Source organism: Bos mutus, chromosome 11, assembly GCF_027580195.1.
Source record: "Bos mutus isolate GX-2022 chromosome 11, NWIPB_WYAK_1.1, whole genome shotgun sequence".
NCBI classification, from domain to species: Eukaryota; Metazoa; Chordata; class Mammalia; order Artiodactyla; family Bovidae; genus Bos; species Bos mutus.
In genome coordinates this window covers 8,792,386-8,815,309 of record NC_091627.1, presented here as the reverse complement: position 1 = coordinate 8,815,309, position 22,924 = coordinate 8,792,386, and the positions used below count along the sequence as shown (strand labels likewise).

The 22,924-nt window shown below is 43.9% G+C and overlaps 1 protein-coding gene across 3 annotated transcripts in view; it reads left to right on the top strand.

The window, feature by feature from the left end:
• Positions 1–22,924, top strand: part of GARNL3 (GTPase activating Rap/RanGAP domain like 3) — a 164,794-nt gene that overhangs the window by 117,612 nt on the left and 24,258 nt on the right. For all 3 annotated transcript variants that reach the window (XM_070378964.1, XM_070378965.1, XM_070378966.1), the window contains 7 exons: positions 3,968–4,076; positions 6,218–6,263; positions 7,257–7,363; positions 8,381–8,496; positions 10,667–10,771; positions 11,922–11,996; positions 14,517–14,628. In XM_070378964.1, the coding sequence (XP_070235065.1) occupies positions 3,968–4,076; positions 6,218–6,263; positions 7,257–7,363; positions 8,381–8,496; positions 10,667–10,771; positions 11,922–11,996; positions 14,517–14,628 (670 nt within the window). The remainder of the gene's footprint in view (positions 1–3,967; positions 4,077–6,217; positions 6,264–7,256; positions 7,364–8,380; positions 8,497–10,666; positions 10,772–11,921; positions 11,997–14,516; positions 14,629–22,924) is intronic.

The window sequence follows — 22,924 nt, the reverse complement described above, 5'->3', positions numbered from 1 at the left end:
AGGAAATCCTGTGGGCTCGACCTTCAGGTGACACCTGAGCTTTTGTCACACTTCAGTTACCATGCTGAATAAGTTCCTCTCAGCCTCCCTGGTGCCCTGACAAAGTGTTTCTCAATCCACTGGCCAGAGCGATCCTTAGAAATGCACGTCAGCCTCTTCCCAAAGCCCTAGTGCCTTCCGCTTCACTCAGAGTCAAAGCCAGATCCTTAGAGTGGCTGAAGGCCCCTAGTGACCTCCGTACCTCTCTGGTCCCCCCACCCACTGCTCTCCTGGTTTCCTCCCTTCCAGTCATATCGTCTTCCTTTCCTGTCCCAAGTCACCAGATACTGCTCCACGTCATGGCTTTAAGCTGCCCTTCCTTCTGCCTAGAACTCTCTCCTACCTGGTATCTTCTGGCTGACTCACTCACCACCCTCAGATCTACCCAAATGCCAGCTGTTAAAATGACCCCATGACTGAATTAAAGCCACAACCCACCCAACCCCAGCGCCCCCAGCGCCCCCAGGCCCCTGCACGGCTCCTGTTCATCCATGGCACATATTGTCACCTAACATGACACATATTATTTAGAACACTTGTTTACGTTTACTGTGTAATTTCTGTGCCTACTGCTAGAGTGTGTGCCCCATGAAGGCAGGAATTTTGTCTGTTTTGTTCCTGATATAGAGCAGAAGCGAAATAATTACTTTACAAAATATATATAAAAGCTTTATTGAGACATATTTCATATTCCATTCACTTTACCCACTTAAGTATGTTCACATGGTTATTCAGCTATCATCACAGTCAATTTTAGAATATTTCATTACCCCGAAGAGAAATCTCTTGCGGCTTTGCCGTCACTTCCCACTCCCCGCTGCGTAGCCTCTGGTAACTAGCAACCTGCTTTCTCTTTCGATTTGCCTATTGGGGACACTTTGTACAAATGGAATCACGTCATGTGTGGTCTTTTGTAACTAGCTTCTTGCACTTGGCATTTCAAGGTTTGTCCATGTTGTAGCCTGTATCTGTATTTCATCCCTTTTTATTGCAGAATAATTTCCTATTTTATAGACACATTTTGTTTATCCAGTCATCAACTGATGGATGAGCACTTACTTATTTTCATTTTAATATAAAATTTACAGTTTTAACCACTTCTGAATTTATAGTTCAGTGCCATTAATTCCATTAAGTGCATTGTTGTGCAGTCATCGCCACGGTCCATCTCCAGAACTTTATCATCTTCTCAAACCGAAAGCCCGTACCCATTAATCAGTAAATCCACATTCCTCCCTCCCCCAGCCCCTGGCAACCACCGCACTCCTCTCTGTCTTTATGAATTTGATTATTCTAGGAATCTCATGTAAGTGGAATCATACATTTTTCCTTTTTGTCTGGCTTATTTCACTATCACAGTGTCCTCAGGGGTCGTCCATATTGTACCATGTGTCAGAATTTCCTTCGTTTTTAAAGCTGAGTAGTATTCCATATTTTTATACCACATTTTCTTTATCCATTCATCCATCGGTAGATGCTTGAGTCATTTCCACCTTTCGGCTATTATCAATACAGCTGCTAAGAGCATTGGTGTACAGATATTTGTTTGAGTCTCTGCTTTCAATTTGGGGAGAATATACCCAAAACTGGAATTGCTGGATCATATGGTAGTTCTGTGTTTAATTTTAAATATTTTTCCCAGCAGTGGCTCTGTTTTACATTCCCACCAGCAATGCATGAGTTCCAGTTTCTCCACATTTGTAACAACGTTTGTTATTTGAGTTGTTTTAAAATAGCTATTCTGATGGGTGTGAGGTGATATCTCATTGTGCTTTTTATTTGCATTTCTCTAACCATTAGTGATATTGAACATCTTTTGTGTTTATTATCCATCTGTATATTTTCTTTAAAGCATTGTGTATTCAAGTCCTGTGCTTATATTTTAATCACATTATTTGGGGTTTTTGTTGTTGAGTTTTAGGAGTTCTTTATATATGATTGAATATATGACTTGTAAATATTTCTCCCATTCTTTGGGCTGTCTTTTTACTTTGTTGATAGTATCTTTTAATGTAAACAGAAGTTTTAAATTTTAATGTAGTCAAATTTATGTATTTTTTCTTTCATTGGCTATGCCTTTAGTGTCATATCTAAGAAGTAATTGCCAAAAATCTTTTTGAGTTGAATTGAATTGAAGTGAAATTATCAGAGCATCTCTAAGCCTTAGTTTTTTTTACTTGCAAAATGAGAGTAATATCTAATACGGGTCAGGTAGAGATCCTGTTCTCAGGAGCTTACAATGTAAAATAGGGGACACATGAGAGACCCACGGAGAAAAGTGAATCATTCTCCTTGGCCAGTTGTGCAAAGTTCTTGGACAGGGCTTGGCAAACTATGGTCCATGGACCAGATCCAGCAGACTGCGTGGTTTGTTAAATAAAGTGTTGTTGGAAAACAGTCTTGCCCGTTGATTTATGAATTGTCTACAGCTGCTTTTTGCCACAACAGCAAAGCTGCATGGTTGTAAAGAGTATGATCTGCAAACCCCAAAATACTTACTGTCTGGACCTTCATTGTTGTCATTCAGTTGCTCAGTTCAGTTCAGTTTGGTCGCTCAGTTGTCTCCAACTCTTCGCGACCCCATGGACTGCAGCATGCCAGGCTTCCCTGTCCATCGCCAACTCCTGGAGTTTACTCAGACTCATGTCCATTGAGTCGGTGATGCCATCCAACCATGTCTTCCTCTGTCACCCCCTTATCCTCCTGTTCTCAGTCTTTCCCAGCATCAGGGTCTTTTCCAACAAGTCTGCTCTTCGCATCAGGTGGCCAAAGTATTGGAGCTTCAGCATCAGTCCTTCCAATGAATATTCAGGACTGATTTCCTTTAGGATTGACTGGTTTGATCTCCTTGAAGTACAAGGGACTGCCAAGAATCTGGACCTTCACAGAAAAGATTTACTGACATATACGCAATGGAATATTACTCAGCCATAATAAGGAATGCATTTGAGACAGTTCTAATGAGGTGGATGAACATAGAACCTATTATACAGAGTGAAATAAGCCAGAAAGAGAAAGATAAATACCATAGTCTAACGCATGTATACAGAATCTAGAAAAATGGTACTGAAGAATTTATTTACAGGGCAGCAATGGAGAAACAGACATAAAGAATAGACTTATGGACATGGGAGAGGGGAGGAGAGGGTGAGATGTATGGAAAGAGTAACATGGAAACTTACATTACCATATGTAAAATAGATAGCCATGGGAATTTGCTGTATATATCAGGAAAGTCAAACAGGGGCTCTGTATCAACCTAGAGGGGTGGGTTGGGGAGGGAGATGAGAAAGAGGTTCAAAAGGGAGGGGATATATGTATACCTATGGCTGCTTCATGTTGAGGTTTGACAGAAAACAGCAAAATTCTATAAAGCAATTATCCTTCAATTAAAAAATAATTTTTTAAAAAAAGATGTATTGGCCCTAGGTCTAGCAGATCATTTTGGAAAGGTCAGCTGGGGTCAGATTAGATAGGGGCACTATTCTCATCAAGTATATGCTTCAGAACGAGTGAAGGCATTCATTTATATTTTTAAATATGCATATTTGAGCCCGTCCCCAGGGAATTCTGAGGCAATGCCTCTGGTCTAGGGGCCTTGAACTCCAGGATAAGGAGATGAAGCAGGAGTGAAGGTGAACCTGATCAGAGCAGTAAAGTGTGAAAGAATAGAGGCAAGGAGACTGTTTGGAGGCTCCTGGGGGAGGGTAGTGAAGATTAAATGCAGGACTGAGTTGGAAGAGGAGTGGAGGAGACTGCCAGATGAGCCAGGAGATGGGCTGGAGAAGTTTGGGAGGCAAGGAGACAAAGATAATGAAGCTCAGGGCTCTGTGAGCATTGGAGTTTGTTTTGCTGCGTTAGTGCATTAACTCTGGGAACGTGCCGTGTGTGAGCGGCCTTCTCAGTGATGCTGTTCATTTACATCCAGGTGGAAAGGAAGCGCCACATTGGAAACGACATCGTCACCATAGTGTTCCAGGAAGGAGAGGAACCTTCTCCTGCCTTCAAGCCTTCCATGATCCGCTCCCACTTCACACGTATCCTGGGCCTGAGTGAACCCTCCCAAGTTAGCCTCGCTGGACCTTAAATGACCCTCAAGCCTGATGTCATGGTGGACTGGCACGTGCTGATTGTTTTGGTTGCTAGACCCTAAGAGCCACTCTCTCTGTCCACTGCAGCGATGAATGGACTTATTTATTCTCAGAGAATTCTTCACTTCACAACTGTTTTTCCTTTCCTCAAGTATCTATGAAATGAAGGGAACTTCCTACCTTCCACTGATAATAAGGGAATTAGAAGAATTATAGGTAGTGAATCCTCTGAGAAATTTGCTTTAGGTATAAAAAACTTGCAAGCTGAGATAAAAAGCCAAAATAATGTGCCTTTGTTGATTCTAAGTCCTGGGAATGGCTGCTGTATTACCATCTCTTAACATTTGAGAAGTGATAGAATTAATCCTATTTTTATTTGCTTTCCCTCCACTTCCTCTCGTGCATCTTTAGCTCACTTTGCCACCAAAGACCTGAAGTTCTCAGTAATGCCCAAGCTCAGTGCACTCAGACAGGCCTGGGGCATGAGCATGGCCAGCCCGACACATCCCCAACCATGGCCCCATTGTCCTGGGCCACTGGCCATGACAGTGAGACCCAGCTGTCATGCTGGCCATAATAAGTAAAGGCAAGTAGTAGTACCTACAGGTGTTTTTCAGAATAAATTCTGGTCTAGTTATTCATATTCCCTGGAGACCCCAGTAAAGATGCTGGGAGCTAGGACCACTGTGACTCATGACATCTACAAGTAGATTGCTCTGCATCCTCTAGCTTGTTCGCTTATGTCCTAACATTATAGAATGTAAGTTTTTCTTTAAATTATTTATCTGGGGGCTTCCCAGGTAGCTCAGTGATAAAGAATCTACCTGCCAATACAGGAGCTGCAGGAGACACGGGTTTGATCCCTGGGTCAGGAAGATCCCTTGGAGGAGGAACTGGCAACCCACTCCAGTATTCTTGCCAAGATAATCCCATGGATAGAGGTGCCTGGCGGGCTACAGTCCATGAGATCGCATGACAGAAGCAACTGAGCACATTTATTTATTTGGCTGCACTGGGTCTTAGTTGTGGAACTCGAGATCTTTGATCCTTGTTGTGGCATGCAGGACCTAGTTCCCTGACCAAGGATTGAACCCAGACCGCTTGCATTGCAAGCAGAGTCTTAGCCACCGGACCACCAGGGAAGTCCCAGTATGTAAGTTTTAAAAGCTGAAAATTGCCATGAGGACAGGGAATAAAACAGGTATGCACATACACATTAATAATAAGTGATATCTTATTCTGGTCACTGGCATGGAGGACTAATATTTCCCCTTTTGTGCAGCAGTTCTTCTTACAGAACAGAAAGAAAATTCCAAGAGGGAGAGGGAGGTGACTCAGAGTAACAGAGAGATCATCATTATTTTTAGAATTTCCTTTCATTATGAGTTTTAGATTTGGGACTGGGCTTGTTTGTTTCTCCAAAGGGACAAATCTAAGAGTGGGAGCACTCTGAGGGATTGAGGAGGGTGGTATTTCAACCCTAGCTAAGAGAAGCTAGGGCTGGGAGATGCTGGGGGAAAAGGAGGAATGGGAGAAGAAAAAAAATGCTGGTGGAGGTGGTACTATTTTAGACTCAACATGCCCAACACGAGCAAAGTAGATTCTGCCTAGAGACTGCCGCCAGCTACACTGGTTTGTTTGGGTTTGTTTTGTCTACTAAAAGCCAGAAGGAGAGAGAGGGAAAGTATACAGTGGATACATTTAAACTGCTTTTCCTTTCAAAATGTTTGAGACGACATATCTGGTTAATTTCATTGGGGATCTTGTATATATTTCCAGGCAAGGGAACTGATCTTTTTGCTCTGGTTTTGCTTTGTTGTAGTGGTTTCATAGCATTATTTACATTGCTTTTCTGACAGATTTGGAGGTGAAGCCCTTTCCCAAAAGGACGAGCACGCAGAGGTCAAACCTGTCTCCCCCGGCTGTCTCTTTTATAGAAGACAAGGTTCCATCTCAACCTAAGGGTGACAGGTGCCCTGACCCCAGGAGAGCAGGTCCAAGATGATCCTGTACCCGGGGTTTACCAAACACAAGCTTTTGACTGTGCCCATCGGGTCCTTAATTGATTTCCTTAACCATCACCACAGATATTTTTGCCTTAGTGAGGTATGATCAGCAAAAGGACAATTACAGGTTGGTAACAACTTTATCTTGATGGCTTGTTCTAATCCTCATGTTTACGTGTTAATTTGGCATTCATTTTATGAGACTCTTGATTTATTACCTGTTTTTTGATTGACTTGAAAGACTGTGTCTTCAGGAAAAGCTTGTCTCATATAGTGTTTTGTTTTGATTTGGGTTTTTTTATTTGGCTGCGCTGGGTCTTAGTTGCAGCACTCAGGATCTTTAGTTGCAGCATGTGGGATCTAGTGCCCTGACCAGGGATCAAACCTGGGCCCCTGCACTGGGAGCGTGGAGTCTTAGCCTCTGGATCACCAGGGAAGTCCCCTGTTTCGTATAGTGTTGCTCTGTGCAGTAGACCCGAGGGTCAGGGCTAGCTTGGAATGTGGTTGTGCTCCACAGAGGGCACAAATGCGATATGTTTGATCTTGCCCAGAGCACCCTCCTTCCTAGGCTACATCCTTGCCTGTTTATGCTTTTGTTCTCAAAAATTAATCTGTTAAAAGCTATCATGATATTGTGAAAAGAGGATAAACTGTGAGGCAAATAGACCTGGGTTGGAATCCCAGCTCTGTCGCTTACTAACTTTGAAGCTTTAGGGGAAAAGTGTTTATCTTCTTGGAGCCTCAGGCTTGTCTGTGGAAGGAAGGTAATGGCTCTACTTTGGCAGGCTGCTGAGAATCAGCGGATACTATGTCTTAAAATACCAAGTATGCTCCCTGTTGTGCAGTGGGTGCAAGTGGTGGTCTTTGCTGTCATTACTGCAGTGGGTGACCTTGCCCACCGCTTGGTGGGTTGGACCATGAAGGATCCAGGAAGACCTGATCTTTGCCCTAAAGCAGATAGGACTGCTGCATGGTGGCCAAGGTTCTGGAAGAACAGAGGATGCCTTCCTCCTGTGGAAGTATTCCTAAGACATCACATAGGCAACTGGAGAAATTTAAGATCCAGATGTTGATGATCTTTTAAGAAAAACCAACTAACTCTACAATGTTCTCTACGCAGGCTGAAAATATTTTCAGAGGAAAGCGTACCACTCTTTGGCCCACCCTTGCCATCCCCACCAGTGTTTACAGACCACCAGGAATTCAGGGACTTTTTGCTAGTGAAATGTAAGTTTCTATTTTGAAATGTTTTTGTACCTTGTTCTACATCAAAATACATTTCTTCTAATTCTTGCAAGATACTGTAAAGAAGATATCATCGTTTAAGCATTGATTGCATTCCACGTTCTGTTAATTTTTCATGAGAAACATATTTAGTTTTCTGATGGTGTTTTGGAGGTCTCTCCTGGGTTCTCATCTATACCTAGCATCCTAGCCACCAAATAACTAATATTTATTCAGTTCAATAGGCCTAGCTCTGTGCTCTTTTATGTGTTCTATCACGTTCTTACAACCCCATAAGGAAATATGGTTATATTCATTTTACATAATAGAAAATTGAGGCCCAAGGATCTAAATAATTTGCTTAAGAATGCACAGACAGCAGCACAGCTGGGATTCAAACCCATAACTGCCTCAGCCTCAAGCTCCTAACTACTGCACACTTTGCATTCTGCGCTCTAATGTGTAACTGGACATTCCACTTCATTGACTCTCAGTGTCTGTAGTCCACTAAACCACCAGCTTTTTCTTCCAGAAGAAACTTTCATTGGGCTAAGAATTCCAGTACTCTGCTTAGGCAATGGTGGTGTTATTTTTTCTAACACAATCCATCAAATATATATTTAATCCCATTGAATGGCATCCTATGGTTTGACCCATGTGTTGGATGGATGGGTGAATGGGTGGGTATGTGGATTAATGGATGGATGGATTCGTGGATGGGTGAGTAGGTGGGTGGAATGGTGGATGAGGGCAGGTTTGGGTGCGAGTTAGGTCTTCAAGTAATTAGTTATACCCTCTGCTCAGGAATCTTGTAATCCAACAGGAAAGGCAAGATAGATATACCTATGGAGTATGACTTTGTACAGAGAAATTTAGCAAGTTTTTAAGGATTCTTCCATGAAAGGAGGGTAATAACAGTATTAGGAAATGGGTGGCATTTACTGTGAAAAGTTTCCTTGAGAAGGACATTCTTCAATAACCTAACATTTGTAATTCCCTTTGTAACTTGATTTATCTTAGTAATTAACGGTGAAAAAGCCACTTTGGAAACCCCAACATTCGCCCAGAAACGTCGACGAACTCTGGATATGTTGATTCGATCTTTATACCAGGATTTGATGCCAGATTTGCACAAGGTAACCCTGGGTCCATGGTCTTCTTTCTTTCCCATGGGGTCTGAATTGAGAACACAAGTCCTTGTGATGAGTCCTGGTTAGAAGAGTGTAACATCTCCTGATCCTGGCTGTCAACACTGGACTGTGGCCGCCATGGGCTGGGGCTCTCTCGTGGATACCATGGGAAGAGGGGACGTTTAATGTCCATATAAAGGAGTGCGATTTTCATAAAAATCTTGTAGAGGTCACCATGCAGGCTGGGGCACGAGTGTCAGTCAACAGTCCGTGGAGCAGTAGAGTGCTTTGGGGTGGCTGGCCTTGGAGTACTGCTCAGTGTTGCCTGTGCCGTGGAGCTGATGGACAGGCAAAGTAGGGATTTGGGAGAGAGACTACGCTCTCTTAAGGTTTTCTGGAGATTTAGTGGCGAGTACCATATTTAGGCACTGAAATATGCCTGTGCATTTACTGAAAATCCACTTTGCCCCAGACACTTCCTAGGCTGAAGGTGTATCCACACTGAAAAGACCCAGCACCTCCCTTGAGGAGCCCAGCACCTTGAGGGCGCCACACTCTTTAGAGGCCTCCGGACTCAGTACAAGATCGCCGTGTGTCACGGTGGCTAATAAGTGTTAATGCGGAATGAAATCATCATTGTTTAGAAGCATTTCTCGTATTTAACAAAGAACACAGAACAAGTGGGAACACTCCCCTAGAATCATTGGGGCCACAAACTCCAGCCACAGGAGTTGCTACTGAATGTGAACATAAATGCAGTGTCTGGTCTCAAGTACCCCCCCACCCCCACCCTGGGGAGACGAAGAACATCAGAACACACTGGTGCAGACAAACCGAGTGATCCTTTCCCTTCAGCACAGTGACCACCGCCCTCTTAGAGGTGCCCCTGATTTCCAGCCGGTCTCTACACCCAGCTACTTACAGGGCTTGGGCCAGACCAACCCCAGGGCCCTAAATAGCCAGCCATAATTGGCAATCTGCCCATTTCCTTATTTCCTTAAAGTCAAGGAAGGATGAAGAGAGAGTTATTGTTGTTCAGTTGCTAAGTCATCTCCCACTCTCTGCAACCCCATAGACTGCAGCACGCCAGGCTCTCCTGTCCTTCATTATCTCCCGGAGTTTGCTCAAACTCATGTCCATTGAGTCGGTGATGCCATCCAACCATCTCATCCTCTGTCGCCCCCTTCTCCTCCTGCCCTCAGCCTTTCCCAGCATCAGGGTCTTTTTCAAAGAGTTGGTTTTTTGAATCAGGTGGCCAAAGTATTGGCGCTTCAGCATCAGTCCTTCCAGTGAAGAAAGGGTACCAAGAGAAGTATGTGATGTCTTTGCAGGTCTTAGCTGAAGCATCACTGCCTTAACAGGCTTTCCCCAGCCCAGCTGAAGCCGAGTGCCCCTGTTTAATGCCTCCAGATGCTTTATGTACCTCCCCTTCATAGAAGTTATCCATGTGCCAGTCATGTAGTCAGTTACTTAATCTAGCTTTCCCGTAGACTCTGCTCCATGAGGACAGAGATTGTGTCCACCACATTGCCCAGATCCAGCAGAGCATAGGTGTTCAGCCACTACGTGCTAACTGCAAGCATGCACCCAGTTCTCTGACTGCTGTCTGGAAGAAAACTGACATTTACTGAGTGTGTGCTCAAGCACCTCCCATACATTTCCTTCCTTAGTCCTTATAACACACCTCAGAGACAGGTATTAGCCACACAAAGACACTGAGACTCAGAAATTAAGTTCCTTGCCCAAAATTACCCAGAAGACCACAGAGTTGACAAGTCCAGGGGCCCTGTTCACATGGAATTGAGTGTGTCATGTTCTGGGGGTACCCTCTCTGAGAACGGCATCCTTGGAGCTGTGCAGCGTAGCGGCCAGTCACTCTGGGAGGCGGTTAGTAAGTGGAGCTGCTGGTTTGCTTGCTTTCTGAGCCCCTGCTCTCAGCTCTTCCAGGGGCTGGCTCTTCCAGGGGCTGTCTCTCCCCCTGTTGGCTCCTTAATCCCTTGCGGCTCACACAGACCTGGGCGGACACTTGAGCGGTGCTCCATAGATGCTTATTGAGTGAATGAATAGAGGCGGCAGAAGTAGGACTATTTGGACAAACAGGTTTGTGGAGTAAGAGAAGGCAAAGATGAGATTTGATAACCATCTTTGGAATTCATAACTTGTCTTTCTTTTTCAGAACATGCTTAATAGACGATCTTTCAGTGACGTCTTACCGGAATCGCCCAAGTCAGCGAGGAAGAAAGAAGAGGCCCGCCAGGCAGAGTTCGTTAGAATAGGACAGGTGGGTTTTCTTCTGACATCTGTTGTGCAAGACACAGAGTTGTGAGTCCATCCAAACCAGATGGCCCTTCTGCGAAGAATGTTATGTTTGCACACTCCTGGAGGAGCTCTGTCACTTCTCTTAGGGTCATTGTGGAACCATAAGGAAGATTTTTTTTTAATTTTATTGAAGTATAATTGATTTTCAATGTGTTAATTTCTGCTGTACAGCAAAGCGATTCAGTTATACATATTGATATTCTTGTTCATATTCTTTTCCAATCTGGTTCGTAACAGGATATTGAATATAGCTCCCTGTGCTGTACAATAGGACTTTGTTGCTTATATGAGGAGGGGTGATGCTGGCTGGGAGCAGGAGGCCACAGGGCTCAGTCCCTGCTCCCTCTTGTCAAGGGAGCACATACCATTTGCTTGACTCCTGGGGATTTTCTGAAGAGTAGAGAGCCAATTTAGGGAAAGCACTTTGAACTGCCCCCTGGCAGGAGTCAGCACGGAGGGGGCTGTCCTCGCAGGAGACCCAGATTTCCCCCCTACCGCTTGAAAGCAGTCATCACAGGGAGGTGGCTCCTAGGCATCACCTTATTCCAGGTTTTAGAGGAAGCCACTCCCTCTCTGCCTGGCTCCTTCGTGACATTAGTGTTTCTCGATTCTGGAGGTGACACAGCCTTCTGCCTTGGTCCCATGTCACAAGAGGGAGAAGAGCTGTCTGCTGCAGACAAGATTCTGACCTGAAAGTGGAAGCTAATCAGCAAGGCAATCACAAAAGCTTAGCAGCAAAGATAACCTTTTCCCAAAGCAGGAGCCGTGTCACGGGGCCTCCAACTTCGGTCCGTGTTCAAAGATAGTACCCCGACTCTACTTTCAGAGAATCTGATTCATCAAGTTTGAGGAAGGACCTTGGGATTTTTTTCAGTACTGGTGGTTTGGAAATCACTGTACTGATATACTGATCAGTTGAAATGACAGAATGCATTTGACATCATTAGATCCAGCTGACTCCTTTCCTTATCTTCAGTGATAGGGCAGCGTGGGAACCTGAAACAAGCCTGAAATTACTCCTGTTTCATTTTTAAAAGTTTTTTTCAAGTCATAACTGTTGATTCTTATGCTTTTACTGCCTGATAAACTGAAAGAGATCTCTGTTCTGTAAGGCACTAAAGCTGAAATCCATCGTGAGAGGGGACGCTCCATCAAGCTTGGTGGCATCAGGGATCTGTAAAAAGGAGGTGAGTTATTGATGCTTTCATGTTCAACTGTGAATGTCCTGTGTCTTCGGGGAAGTTATTGAGATTCTTAGAAAGAGCTTTGTGGGGCAGGAGGAAGAAGAGCTTGTCTGAGGCAGAGTCTGCAGACAAAGCCCCAGGTAAAGTTGGGCAGCATTTAGTGAGAGCCTCCTGGCTTCCATGGTGTGCCTGCACCTTCGCTTAAAGGGGCAGAGCTGCTGGACCAGGCCTGGACAGGCAGACTGAGCTCAGCAGTGCGCCTCAAGCCTTGTGTGTATACAGACCACTGGGACATCCTGACCAAATGCGGGTTCTCATCAACAGCTCTTCAGCCGGGCCATGATCCTGTATTTCCAACAAGGTCTCATGTGGTGCCTGTGCTGCTGACCATGGACACGCTCAACAGCAAGGCTCTAGGGCAGTACTTCTAAAGCTTCAGTGTGGGTTAGAATCACCCCCTAGAACCTCTGATTCCATAGGTCTGAGTGGGCCCTGAGAATTGGCATTTCTCTCAAGTCGATGCTGATGCTGTTGGTCAGAGGACCACAGCTGAGCAATCAGTGCCTCCTCTACAACAGGGCCTGTGTATCTACTCATTTCTACTTCCTGTGGAAAAAGAACTAGGTGGTCATCAAGCATTGAAGAGAAAACATAAAAACAAATCACAGTATCAACTTATTGTTTGCATTATTTTGTATTGTAAAGTCATACCCTACATACTTCATTATATCTATGTTCAGAATATGTAAAAGATAATTAAATGGAACAACTCCACAGACAGTGTATCACTGGAGAAGTGGCCATTGTAAAAGCAAAAGAATTATGAATATATCTATTTTTGCCCTAAAGGTATAGATGATCTATATCTGAACTGTAGAACCTACACAGTTGAAAGTCTGGTTTCAAGAAAATTATGCGCTCAAAATACAACTGGTGCTGAAAACCCACAGCCAATTTAAGACAAAACTGATGACAAAGTATCTTTTCCAAAGGTTGCCAAAATTCCCACTATCTGCTTATTCATTTGAATAGTAGAATTTGTAGTGTTGTCAAGGACTTCATAGATAGCACATTCCAATAAGATTTAGTAACTTTCTTAACAGAGAAGGCAATGACAACCCACTCCAGTACTCTTGCCTGGAAGATCCCATGGATGGAGGAGCCTGGTGGGCTGCAGTCCATGGGGTCGCTAGCAGTCAGACACGACTGAGCGACTTCACTTTCACTTTTCATTTTCATGCATTGGAGAAGGAAATGGCAACCCACTCCAGTGTTCTTGCCTGGAGAATCCCAGGGATGGGGGAGCCTGGTGGGCTGCCATCTATGGGGTTGCACAGAGTCGGACACGACTGAAGCGACTCAGCAGCAGCAACAACTTTCTTAAAAAGTTCTTAGGGAAATGCCACTCCAAGTAATGACCTGCACTTGGGCAGCCCTCTTTCAGTTTATAAAATATCTTCACGTCCTTTGTGTGATCTTTTCACAACAGCCCAAGCCTCATCTCAGCAATGAGGTCGCTCATTTTGAGGCTGGTGGGTTTCATAAAGGTATAGCATGATTTTCCAAGACAGGAATAATTCACACAGTGTTTACCCTCATCCCAAACAGCACCCTGGCAGGTCACCTCAGAGCCATCACTCCTACTTTGAGTGTGCCAGCACGTGCTCACTTAGAACTTACAAACACACCTATGTACACACCTTACACATGCACACAGGCTCTTGTACAGCATCAGGTAAAAGTGAAGATGTAGGACTTCAATTCATCCCTGAGAATCTGTACAGACATCCTTGTCCTTTGAGGCCAAGCCACATGCTTTGGAGGGAAGTTAATGGTTCCAGGCATCAGCCACAGCTCCGAGGGAGCAGTAAGGCAGTGCCAACTATTCCTGCCCCATCCATGTAGAATGAAACCAAGGATGCAGGCTCCATGACATGAACGTGTCAAGTGGGGGAACAGGAGTAGGTTTCATTGGAGCCCTCGACATATTCCTATGAACAGACATTATTTTTTTTCTTGAAGATTTCATAGCCATAAGTGGGTCAATAAGCCTTTTCATGTTAAGATGATAGCAACCTCTTGCATTGTGTATGGTTTAATAGTTTTGCCGAATCAGCAGCACAGGAATCTGACTCTTTTTAGAGAGTTGGGTGGGACTTCCTTTTATAAAGACCTATTGTGAAACCTCCCAAAAAGAATAGGTGCCAATTGGTCCAACTTCTAAGTATTAAAAAGAAACGTTTGGTTAGAAAACATTATTGGTGCTTCCCTAGCCCTTGAGGGCATCATTATAATACAGGTCACAATGCCAGAAACACGTGAGTCAGCCTTTTCCTGTTGCATACATTTCTGGAAGGAGACATTTTTTTTCTTAAGAAAGGTGACTGAGTCAGAGCCCATCTAACTCCCGGGGTTTGGGGGCATCGGTGCTACCGTTTCGGGTGGTATGTGTGCGTTTCCCCCTGATGGGCCGGTGTGCTCTCTCTGTGCTCTTAACCTTCCTACGCTTGTGTTGCCCCGCAGCCTTGGGAACCACAGTGTTTCTGCAGTAACTTCCCTCATGAGGCCGTGTGTGCGGATCCCTGGGGCCAGGCCTTGCTGGTTTCCACTGATGCCGGCGTCTTGCTAGTGGATGGTTAGTGAGTAGCTGCTCCTTTAGCTGTCTCTCTGTGTGAATTGTCATACTTCTAAGATGGGTGACCACTGGTCGGCTCCCTTTGGATACATGTGTCCTCAGCGGTGAGGTTAGCGGAGTCTCATCCCCTTAGAAAACTACCCCATTGTTTTCAACACACAAGCCAGAGGGGGAGGCACCCATGACAATTTCATCCCTTCCTCAAATCTCTGATTAATCTGTGGATATCAAATGATGCAAGAGACACGAGCTCGATCCCTGGGTCAGGAATATCCTCTGGAGAAGGAAATGACAATCCACTCCAGTATTCTTGCCTGAGAAATCCCATGGACAAGAGGAGCCTGGCAGGCTACAGTCCATGGGGTTGCAAGTGTCAGATATGACTGAACACTGAGCACATCAAACGACCTGCAAGGAGAATCTCCTTTGCAGGAATACTTGTGATTCCAATGTTTGACTTTAAATCAACAAGGGCACATGGTATCTCAGGGATATACTCTCTCTCAAAGCACATTTTTTTTTTAAGGTTTCTAATTCAGAACATACTCAGTATCTAAAACAAACAATAAGGATCTTAGATAACCTGTTTGATGGATAGAGAAAGAAAAAGATTTTGACGGGAAGACAGATCTCAACTCACAGCCAGGTCGGTCAACTGCCCCAGGGAGGCAGACAACTCCCTGTCACCACGGATCAGTCGCCAGTAGGTCATGACCTTGGAGAGCATGCCCTAGAGGGAATTCAACTTTGGGTGGGGATTTAATTTAGAGTCAAAGACTGCAGCAGGTCTCTTGGATTCTTCCAGACTCCTAATGAGTGATAAAGGATCTAAAGGATCAGTTCAGTTCAGTTCAGTCGCTCAGTCGTGTCCGACTCTTTGTGACCCCATGAATCACAGCACTCCAGGCCTCCCTGTTCATCACTAACTCCCGGAGTTCACTCAAACTCATGTCCATCGAGTTGGTGATGCCATCCAGCCATCTCATCCTCTGTCGTCCCCTTCTCCTCCTGCCCCCAATCCCTCCCAGCATCAGAGTCTTTTCCAATGAGTCAACTCTTCGCATGAGGTGGCCAACGTATTGGAGTTTCAGCTTTAGCATCAGTCCTTCCAATGAACACCCAACTGATCTCCTTTAGAATGGACTGGTTGGATCTCCTTGCAGTCCAAGGGACTCTCAAGAGTCTTCTCCAACACCACAGTTCAAAGGCATCAATTCTGTGGCGCTCAGCTTTCTTCACAGTCCAATTCTTACGTCCATACATGACCACTGGATAAACTATAGCCTTGACTAGACAGACCTTTGTTGGCAAAGTAATGTCTCTGCTTTTGAATATGGTATCTAGGTTGGTCATAACTTTCCTTCCAAGGAGTAAGCGTCTTTTAATGTCATGGCTGCAGTCACCATCTGCAGTGATTTTGGAGCCCCCAAAAAAAGTCTGACACTGTTTCCACCGTTTCCCATCTATTTCCCATGAAATGATGGGACCAGATGCCATGATCTTAGTTTTCTGAATGTTGAGCTTTAAGCCAACTTTTTCACTCTCCTCTTTCATTTTCATCAAGAGCCTTTTTAGTTCCTCTTCACTTTCTGCCATAAGGGTGGTATCATCTGCATATCTGAGGTTATTGAGATTTCTCCTGGCAATCTTGATTCCAGCTTGTGCTTCCTCCAGCCCAGTGTTTCTCATGAAGTACTGTGCATATAAGTTAAATAAGCAGGGTGACAGTATACAGCTTTGATGTACTCCTTTCCCGATTTGGAACCAGTCTGTTGTTCCATGTCCAGTTCTAACTGTTGCTTCCTGACCTGCATATAGGTTTCTCAAGAGGCAGGTCAGGTGGTCTGGTATTCCCATCTCTTTCAGAATTTTCCACAGTTTATTGTGATCCACACAGTCAAAGGCTTTGGCATAGTCAATAAAGCAGAAATAGATGTTTTTCTGGAACCCTCTTGTTTTTTTGATGATCCAGTGGATGTTGGCAATTTGATCTCTGGTTCCTCTGCCTTTTCTAAAACCAGCTTGAACATCTGGAAGTTCACGGTTCATGTATTGCTGAAGCCTGGCTTGGAGAATTTTGAGCATTACTTTACTAGCATGTGAGATGAGTGCAATTGTGCGGCAGTTTGAGCATTCTTTGGCATTGCCTTTCTTTGGGATTGGAATGAAAACTGACCTTTCCAGTCCTGTGGCCACTGCTGAGTTTTCCAAATTTGCTGGCATATTGAGTGCAGCACTTTCACAGCATCATCTTTCAGGATTTGGAATAGCTCAACTGGAATTCCATCACCTCCACTAGCTTTGTTCATAGTGATGCTTTCTAAGGCCCACTTGACTTCACATTCCAGGATGTCTGGCTCTAGGTGAGTGATCACACCATCGTGATTATCTGGGTCGTGAAGATCTTTTTTGTACAGTTCTTCTGTGTATTCTTGCCATCTCTTCTTAATATCTTCTGCTTCTGTTAGGTCCATACCATTTCTGTCCTTTATCAAGCCCATCTTTGCATGAAATGTTCCCTTGGTATCTCTAATTTTCTTGAAGAGATCTCTAGTCTTTCCCATTCTGTTGTTTTCCTCTATTTCTTTGCATTGATCGCTGAGGAAGGCTTTCGTATCTCTCCTTGCTATTCTTTGGAACTCTGCATTCAGATGCTTATATCTTTCCTTTTCTCCTTTGCTTTTTGCTTCTCTTCTTTTCACAGCTATTTGTAAGCCTCCCCAGACAGCCATTTTGCTTTTTTGCATTTCTTTTCCATGGAGATGGTCTTGATCCCTGTCTCCTGTACAATGTCACGAACCTCCGTCCATAGTTCATCAGGCACTCTATCTATCAGATCTAGTCCCTTAAATCTATTTCTCACTTCCACTGTATAATCATAAGGGATTTGATTTAGGTCATACCTGAATGGTCTAGTGGTTGTCCCTACTTTCTTTAAGTCTGAATTTGGCAATAAGGAGTTCATGATCTGAGCCACAGTCAGCTCCTGGTCTTGTTTTTGTTGACTGTATAGAGCTTCTCCATCTTTGGCTGCAAAGAATATAATCAGTCTGATTTTGATGTTGACCATGTGGTGATGTCCATGTGTAGAGTCTTCTCTTGTTGGAACAGGGTGTTTGCTATGACCAGTGCGTTCTCTTGGCAAAACTCTATTAACCTTTGTCCTGCTTAATTCCATATTCCAAGGCCAAATTTGCCTGTTACCCCAGGGTTTCTTGACTTCCTACTTTTGCATTCTAGTCCCCTGTAATGAAAAGGACATCTTTTTGGGGTGTTAGTTCTAAAAGGTCTTGTAGGTCTTCATAGAACCGTTCAACTTCAGCTTCTTCAGCGTTACTGGTTGGGGCATTGGCTTGGATTACCATGATATTGAATGGTTTGCTTGGAAATGAACAGAGATCATTCTGTCATTTTTGAGATTGCATCCAAGTACTGCATTTCGGACTCTTCTGTTGACTATGATGGCTACTCCATTTCTTCTAAGGGATTCCTGCCCACAGTAGTAGATATAATGGTCGTCTGAGTTAAATTCCAGTCCATTTTAGTTCGCTGATTCCTAGAATGTCGACATTCACTCTTGCCATCTCCTGTTTGACCACTTCCAATTTGCCTTGATTCATGGACCTGACATTCCAAGTTCCTATGCAATATTGCTCTTTACAGCATCGGACCTTGCTTCTATGACCAGTCACATGCACAACTGGGTATTGTTTTTGCTTTGGCTCCATCCCTTCATTCTTTCTGGAGTTATTTCTCCACTGATCTCCAGTAGCATATTGGGCACCTACTGACCTGGGGAGTTCCTCTTTCAGTATCCTATCATTTTGCCTTTTCATACTGTTCATGGGGTTCTCAAGGCAAGAATACTGAAGTGGTTTGCCATTCCCTTCTCCAGTGGACCACATTCTGTCAGACCTCTCCACCATGACCCGCCCATCTTGGGTGACCCCACAAAGCATGGCTTAGTTTCATTGAGTTAGACAAGGCTGTGGTCCGTGTGATCAGATTGACTAGTTTTCTGTGATTATTGATTCAGTGTGTCTGCCCTCTGATGCCCTCTTGCAATACCTGCCGTCTTACTTGGGTTTCTCTTACCTTGGACGTGGGGTATCTCTTCACGGCTGCTCCAGCAAAGCGCAGCTGCTGCTCCTTACCTTGGACAAGGTGTATCTCCTCATAGCCGCCCTCCTGACCTTGAACATGGAGTAGCTCCTCTCGGCCCTCCTGCACCCATGCAGCTGCTGCTCCTTGGACATCTAAAGGATAGTAGCAAATAACCAAACAAAAGAATTTATTTAAAAACAAAACAAAAACAGACCTTGGAGGCTTAGTCTAATCTCTTAGTTTTGCAGATAAAGAAAAGGAGGCCTAAAGAAATTAGGACTTCCCTGGTGGCTCTGTCTACAATGTGGAAGACCCAGGTTCAATCCTGGGTTGGAAAGATCCCCTGGAGAAGGAAATGGCAACCCACTGCAGTACTCTTGCCTGGAAAATCCCATGGACAGAGGAGTGTGGTAGGCTACAGTCCACAAGGGCATAAGGAGTCGGACACGACTGAGCGACTTCAACTTCACTTTTCTTTCAAAGAAATTATGTGACTTGCCCAAGACCACATAGCTAATTAGTGGCATTTCTGGGACCAGAACCCAGAGGTGATTCCTTGTCCATTGCTCTCTCCATTTAGCCAACTACATTTTATTAAAGTTAAATTAAACTCTACCAATGTTACCATCTTTAGCTTGATACAGATTTCCAAAACCATGGTCCTGGACAAATAATTATGAAAAATTTTATGATGAAAAGAATGTCAAATTGTACCTGTTTGCCTTTTGGGGAAAGAGAAATAATTTCATGATTATTTGTAAGACCTGTCTAAAAACAGAAAAAAATTCTGTTTGAGTTGCTTCTTTGTAAATATAAAATCCAAACCAAGATTACCCAAGTCCCTTTATGAAATTTTCATCTTTATGGATACAAAATGTAATGGAAGTGTCAGATAATAAGGATTATTGTGATTGCCAGGAAATCCTGTTCTTTCAAACTTGAGGAACATTGTCTATGCAGGTGGTAGCCATATATATCCACCACCAGCTTGCCTGTATTAGTCAGATTATTACTTTCATGTCCTGATTATGCAGTAATGCTTCCCTGTTTGCTTATGCTGAGAAGAGAATAACCCTTAAGGCTTTCTTTGTATTCTTTGTTGTGCTTTTAAGCCATAATTATCTTGTTATTTCTTTGTTTACTCTGTCTTGCCTACACTTAATTCTATTACAAATTGTTTCCATTAGTGAATCTTCCCATTTCGTTTCAAGGCAAGTTCCACTCTATTCGATTAGCCTCTGCTTAATTTCATTAGACTCATCCCCTTGAGAGTCTGCTCCTTTCAAGGTCACTATTAAAAATTCTTTGCATTCTAAGCATAGCAAAACCTGCTCTGAAGGGAGACCAAGTACTGAATAAATATGCTGTCACCGTTTGTTTTGTTTTGGTAATAGAAAAGCCAGATCATCTAAAAGATGGTTTCTTCATAAAGAGATTACAAGAAGCAATCCACAGTTTTGAAACAGTCATTGAACCCACATCACTTTCTCATATCCTTGCCTCCTCTTCCTTCCTGTGCCATATAGAAACCTATCTAGCCACAGGAGTACGTGAATGCTGTATATTGTCACCTTGCTTATTTAACTTACATGCAGAGTACATCATGAGAAATGCTGGTCTGGATGAAGCACAAGCTGGAATCAAGATTGCTGAAAGAAATATCAGTAACTTTAGATACACAGATGACACCACCCTTATGGCAGAAAGTGAAGAGGAGCTAAAGAGCCTCTTGATGAAGGTGAAAGAGGAGAGTGAAAAAGCTGGCTTAAAACTCAGCATTCAAAAAACTAAGATCCTGACATCCAGTCTCATCACTTCATGGCAAATAGATGGGGAAACAATGGAAATAGTGAGAGACTTTATTTTCCTGGGCTCCAAAAATCATTACAGATAGTGACTGCAGCCATGAAATTAAAAGACGTTCCTTAGAAGAAAAGCTATGACCAACCTAGACAGCATATCAAAACATAGAGAAATTACTTTGCTGAAAAAGATCTGTATAGTCAAAGCTATGGTGTTTCCAGTAGTCAGGGATGGATGTGAGAGTTGGACTATAAAGAAAGCTGAGCACCGAAGAATTGATGCTTTTGAATTGTGGTGTTGGAGAAGACTCTTGAGAGTCCCTTGGACTGCAAGGAGATCCAACCAGTCAGTTCTAAAGGAAATCAGTCTTGAATATTCATTGGAAGGACTGGTGCTGAAGCTGAAACTTCAATACTTTGGCCCCCTGATGTGAAGAACTGACTCAGAAAAGACCCTGATGCTGGGAAAGATTGAAGGCAGGAGGAGAAGGGGATGACAGAGGGAGAGATAGTTGGATGGCATCGCTGACACAATGGACATGAGTTTGAGCAAGCTCCAGGAGATGGTGAAGGACAGGGAAACCTGATGTGCTGCAGTCCATGGGTCACAAAGAGTCAGACATGACTGAGCTACTGAACAACAACAAAGCCACCTGAACATCAGGGCTGTTCCCTTGCTCACCCCATCAGTCCATGGGCATGCAGTGCTGTTTTTAGGTTATAACACCAGCTAAGAGCTCACACTTTGTCCTTGCATGGACTTGAGTTCCACAAGTTCAGGACATGTGCTTCGACAATTTCCTAGCACCTCTGAGCCTCGGATTTCTCATTTGTTAAATGGGAATATTAAGGGTCATTGTGGGACATTTACATTAAATGATACCTACAACACTTACATTAAGGCCTGATATGTAGGAAGCCCAGGGCATAAATGCCTGGCCTTAATGAAATAATCATAGTTATTTAGTCAAATGCAGAGATGGGCACTGAAATGAATGATCATCTCATGGTTTGAAAAAAGGATTCTTGCCCCCACAGAAGCACAAAGAGCCTCAGAATGAATCCACTTGGGAAAGCCTGAGGTATTAGAGGAAGGAGAGTGTTTGATGGGCTGCCCCCATTATGAAGGACAACTAGAGACAAGCCATCTGTTTCATAAGAGCTTATCAGGCTCTGTGCTCTGACAAATCCAGTGCTCTCACTGGGCTGCAGGAGCGGGAGACTCTTCCCGGGGTTGGGGTGAGGGGTAGGGGTTGTTACTAATCCTAATGACGAAAGTTCTGCCCCTCCTGGGCACCGTCCACGGAGGGATAAACTCCCAGACAGGTTTCTGGAAGAGTCAAGATCCTTAGGGCCTCCTGCACCTAAATTATAATTAAGGAAACACCCAAACCCACAGCAGAACACTTGAAGACCTAAGTGTCTTCAAAGAATCAGGTAAAGAATCACCTAGACACTTCTGCCTAAAATGTCTATACGTCCTAGGACATCTTTGCCTTGCCCTGATTCTGTGTCAAGCTCAGAACAGACCCTTTGCTTAAAGTGAAAGTGTTAGTCCCTCAGTCATGTCCGACTCTTTGTTCCCCTATGGACTGTAGCCCACCAGGCTTCTCTGTCCATGGGATGCTCCGTGCAAGAATACTGGAGTGGATTGCCATTCCCTTCTTCAGGGGATCTTCCTGATCCAGGGATGGAACCCAGGTCTCCCGCATTGCAGGCTGATTCTTTACCACCTGAGCCACCAGGGAAGCTCTTTGCTTATGGAACTGCCTAAATTCTTTAAGTCCTCTTTGCCCAAGGGACTCCCAAGAGCAAAGTTCAGTTCAGTCGTTCAGCTGGGTCTGACTCTTTGCGGCCCCATGGACTACAGCACACCAGACTTCCCTGTCCATCGCCAACTTCTGGAGCTTGCTCATACTCATGTCCCTCGAGTCGGTGATGCCATCCAAAGCAGCAAAGTAATTGCTAACAATTTAAGATCCCAGTAAGTAAGCTTAAAAACAAACCCAGGACTTCCCTGGTGGTCCAGTGGTTAGAAACCCGCTTTCCAATGGAGGACATGGGTTTGAGGGAACTAAGATCCCATATGCTATGGGGCAACTAAGCCTGTGTGCCACAATTAAGACCTAATACAGCCAAATAATATTTTTAAAAATCCTTTAAATCATCCATTTCCCTGAGATCTTCCCAGATATTTCCACAGAAATTAGTTTTTTCATGTTATTTTGGAAATGTAATCGATATTTCTCTTATTTTTGTCTAAAAAGAAGATTTCCTATTCCTATATGGAGAAATACTGAAAAATGATAGGTAAACTACTATTGATTCAGACATAGGCCATGTTGGAATAGGGTGTTTGTTAAATACAAAAGGAAATTCTTATTTTACTT